The sequence below is a fragment of the Pteropus vampyrus genome, unplaced genomic scaffold (genome assembly GCF_000151845.1).
Source record: "Pteropus vampyrus isolate Shadow unplaced genomic scaffold, Pvam_2.0 Scaffold392, whole genome shotgun sequence".
Taxonomy (NCBI): Eukaryota; Metazoa; Chordata; class Mammalia; order Chiroptera; family Pteropodidae; genus Pteropus; species Pteropus vampyrus.
The window spans coordinates 623,954-628,694 of NW_011889173.1; the positions used below are offsets into that span (position 1 = coordinate 623,954).

Here is a 4,741-nt window from a genome sequence, read left to right on the forward strand (position 1 = left end):
AAGCAAAGCCATGTGGCTCCGACAGAGAGCCTGCATCCTCGGCTGTGACCGGTCGGTCAGTCCTGACCTTTAACAGAAGTGACCAGGCACAACTCGACCCCGCGAGGTCCCTTTCAGTTTTTTTCCTGACCAGATCTCTGCAAGACCCGATGAGTCATATTCAGGAAGTCAAGTGTGATCCTGAAAGGCTGTGACTCATGGGAGTTTGCTGGTTTCACTGGAGAAAATTCCTCTCCCTTTTTGAGGAGGGGGGAGGGTGGCTCCTAAAGGATTTGCTTTATACGACTCTTTAGACACATGGTAGCTCATAAAAAATGACGCAAGTGCTCCAAAGTAAATCGTGATAAACGGGACACAAATACTGAGGTCGTGATAGTGGGCGTCAGCCAGGAAGAGACCCCAGCACAGTTTAGGAAACAAGGAATTTGAAATGTGTGAAAGGTGAAGACTCTGAATAGCAAAATGTTAGTAAGTAATAAAGCAAAGAAAGAAAAGCCAACTCGACGATAGAATGAGGCGGACGGGAATCGAGTTTATCCACGGCAGGTCGCGAGCGTGCGGCAGGGGAGGCTCGCTAGCGGAACCTGACGCCTGAGCACCTGTGCACAGGTGCAGAAACGAGACCGGGGAGCAAGGCACGCAGCCTGCGTCACGTGTGTGCTTGACGCGAGACCCCGGGGAGAACGGCTCGTTACAGGCGGGTGCCACTGAGATGATCCCCCAAAGCGCCCCAGTTCCCAGGCTCAGCACCGATCACGCCTACCCTCGGCGATCACGAGCTACCCCACACTGAGGAAGGGTAGGGAATGGGTCCGCACCCTCCGAAATAAACCCAAGAATTCACAGACGTGTAAAAAAGAAAACAGGAAAAGAATCTGTATCTGTGAAAGATAATGTTGTCCTTGCTCCTCCCAAGTGTCACGTTTCTAAAAATGTCCCCTCCTCCTCATTTTTCAAGGAGACAGTGGGTGTCTGCGTAAACCTTCCAGGCATAGTTGATACTTTCCTGGCAGTAATGGAACTTGCTGTAAATTGGGGCATCTACAGATTTTGATGATAGCTGCCCGGATCAAGAACAAAGGTTCTAACTTTGGCTATTGTCAAAAGTAAAGAATCTAAAAAAATATAATTCCATTTTTTTATATATAGTTTCCTTGCTCCCGAGGAGGATGCAGAGGCAGGTACTGATACCAGAGCTCTGTAGGCAGGTAGTGCAGGGCTCGGGGAGGATATTTCTGGAACTGTTACCTTGTCCGAAGGCTGATTTGCCAGGGCCAGGAATGTGGGTTTGCCACACAGCCACCTACGACCCTCCCGGGACATTTCTTCGGCTCCACCTTGGGCTTTCCACAGTCGAATGAAGAGGACACTGGGGCACAAAGTGGGAAAAGAACCGTATCTGAAGATGGGAAAGCTGGCATTTCCATCACATAAGTCAAGATAAATTAATGGCTCACGGCCCCAAGCACGGAATTGTTGACCTCTCAAAGACCAGACGAGTCATGAGATCATAAGCATCTTCTGAGATCTTTTTTCCCTAAGTTCCAAAAGTAGTAGTAGACAACATAGAACTTGCTTATTTCAAAAAAAAAAAAATAGAAGTACTTTTTTTAAAATGATTTTTTTGGGGGTGGGGGGTGATTAAGTAAATTAGTAGACTCGGGCATTAGAACGAGAGCTTTCCTGAGAGCACCTTGACTGACACAAGTTGTTCTTCTGACCTGATCTAATACATCTAGAGCAGCATATCATTATTCCCACCATTGTCATCATCATCGTCATCGCCACCAAGCTACATAGTTTCCTGAAAACCGTCGTCCTCTTCCCGTTGAAAGATGCCAAGGGCGTTGTTTAACGGAACTCTCCACCTGTGCATGTATGCACACAGGCGTGCGTATGTGGTTGTATGTAAGATAACGATCCTAAGCTGGAATATCACCTCCTCTCAGCCGGCTTCGGGACACCTCTTCCAGGGAGCCTCCCAAGACTCACCCCACGCCCTGGGTGTAACTTACATTCATTCACCTGCCTGTCCTCTCTCTTTACCTCCCACCTGCATCCTCTCTTCACCCAGCCTGCAGGGGACCCGGAGGGCAGGGGTAGAGTCCACCTATGGTAGCACCCACTAATGCCTGGAACAGTTCAGGGGCCACCAAGGGTGTTCGCAAAATGCTTCTCTGTGGCCCAGAGCTCTTTAAGGACTTCAGAAATATAAGTGTTACTAATACTACCACAAGGGGGAATTTCCTTCATTCCTAACCAACTAGAGATTCTACCCTCTAGTGAATCTGGAACCTGCATTTTCCAAATAACTCTCCACTTGTTGTGGCCTGTTCTGAGAATCTCTACATAGTAGTCTTTTGAACAAGGAAGAACGCAATGTAATGAAATCCTGCTTTCTAATTCTGAGCCTAATTTCTGCTCCTGTGCCTTCCATAGAGTAGATCTGCATAAAAATACTAAGAAAAGAATAAATACAGAGGTTATGGTACTCTGGTCCTTTTTACTTATCATCTGTACTGAATGGGTTGGTAGTATTGGAATGAGTTATTTAAATTATTCAACAAAGAAAAATGCAATGTGAGATAAACGAATATAAGTAAATAAAAATTACGTTTAAGTTGGGCATCCTTCAACTTTTAAAGTTAATATTAAAGAGAAAAATCATAGGATGCTTTGGTGAAATAGAGAGACAGAGTACTGGGCTGAATAGAATATAATTCTGATTTTAGATTGTTTTATTGACGCTATGACCTCTATGCAATTGGCATAGTGCTATTTGTTTAATAACGCCCTATATTGACACAAATTTTTCAAGTATGTTGCTTCAAAAAGTTTATGTGTAGCCAAAAAAGTTAATCAACAGTACATTTTAATCTTAAAGATGAGTTTTCCCAGCAAATTAGAAAGAACGTAAAGTTTGAAAATTTTAAGGAAAACGATCGTAAGGAAAATGATCGTTAGGAGATTCCCCCCTTAAATAAAGAAAATTCAAAATTTCTCAGGGAATGAGCAATACAATTTTTAAAGAAAAAAGAGAAAAAAATGCAAATTAAATAGACAAAATTATACCTCAGAGAGATTTATCATTCTGAAAAATCCCAATTAAAAATCACAAAGACACACAAGCACGCGCACACGCGCGCACACACACACACACACACACACACACACAATCCTTTAAGATAGGACTGCCACCCTTTTAAGCGCCGATGTGTTATTCTGGAGGAACTGTGGGTCACGATTTAATTAATTCATTCATTCTTTCATCATATATGCATTAAAGAATCATAGTGCCTACTACCTGCCACGCGTTGCTCTGGAAAGAACGAAATAGCTCAGATTCTTTACTCTGTTTTCAATCTTCACATTCTAACGGGTCAGTGTGTAAGACAAACCTCTACAGGCTTATTTCAAAGGAGATGGCCTTTCCTACAATTCTGGTATCCTCACCCAAATGAAGGATGTAAAAGAATCAGGTTCTTAGAAATCAGAGAAAGAAGAAAGAATGGGAGGAAGATTATTCCAGCAGGCTGTGAGGTCCCCCGCCTCGCCATGATGTGCGCGTGTGAGGTCAACCCAAAATTGGTGAGAAGGGTTCAAGCCAGACCATTCCGTCTGCCCTTGAGACCTGTTTCCTGCAGAAGCGGGGGGTGCCCAGGCCTGACGCATGCTTGAGAAGGCTGGACACCTGGCGGCGGCCGAGAGCTGTGCTTGGAAAGTCTCTGTACTTCCCTTCCGGGGGAGCTGCCCGAATCCCAGACTCTGCTGTGGATCCCGTGGCAGGAATGGCAGGCTGATATGACACCTTAAAGTCAGTCCTGCCCAGTAGGCAGCCTGACCAGCATGGAGAGCTCGGGTAGGAGGGAATAGTGGGGTGAACCGCGAGGATTGGGAGTGAGCAGCTGGAGGGGGGGCACCACGCCCACCCAGGGAACACAGCGGCGGCAGCCACACGGAATCTCTCCGGATCCTGACTCTCCTTCCCCTCCCTGCCCCTTCCAAGAGTGGCCCCGAAGCAAACCCGGCTCCTCTGCCTTAATCCCTGCCCCAAACCGCCTCCCCAAACCGTCTCCAGAGGCTGGACCTCGGTGGCTCTGCAGCCAGAGCTTTTCCCCCCAGCTTCAGTTCCTCCGAATGGCAGACACAGGCACCTGCAAACCGTGCAACGGGGAGGTCCAGGCTGCTTTCTGGATGGGTCCTGTTTGCAAGGACGGGTCCAGATCCAAGTGGCTTATGTCGTTCTCCAGACCTACCCATGGATTCGTTATCCCAAACTTTTCAGAACCAGCGGCAACCCCGTCTTCCTGATCCAAGCCTCCCACTGCTTGGGAAAGTCTCAGAGAAACGAGGAAGGAGCCCAGACAAGCCTTCTCTAAGTCATGCGAGTCTGTATGGCTAATGATTAGCCCTTAGGATGCACACCGCTTTTCTCTGAATTCCTAGGATGACAGTTTATAGGCTTACAATGTACATTCCATGCTTAGCTGTTTCCTGCTCTTTGCATTTTCTTTCTTACCTCTCAGCTGCTGAAAGGGAAAATGTCCCATCTGGGTGACTTTAAACTCGTCTTTCCTGCATCTCAAGCTTGACCTTGGAGAATTCAGTGGAACCATCGCAAGGCTGATTCGATCGTGGTAAGCTTGCTTTTGGGGGGAATTTGTATTTCCTTTATTTGAGGTGTGGGGAGAAGGAGGTCCCTAACAAATGGGGCCACCAAGGGGACAGATTCAAGAGGCCC

General features: G+C 46.8%; 1 protein-coding gene across 1 annotated transcript in view; it reads right to left on the bottom strand.

Annotated features, from left to right (window-relative positions):
• Positions 1-4,741, bottom strand: part of PLG (plasminogen) — a 48,664-nt gene that overhangs the window by 7,926 nt on the left and 35,997 nt on the right. Inside the window, exon 11 of the mRNA XM_023523446.1 lies at positions 1,249-1,369. Coding sequence (XP_023379214.1) covers positions 1,249-1,369 — 121 coding nt within the window. The remainder of the gene's footprint in view (positions 1-1,248; positions 1,370-4,741) is intronic.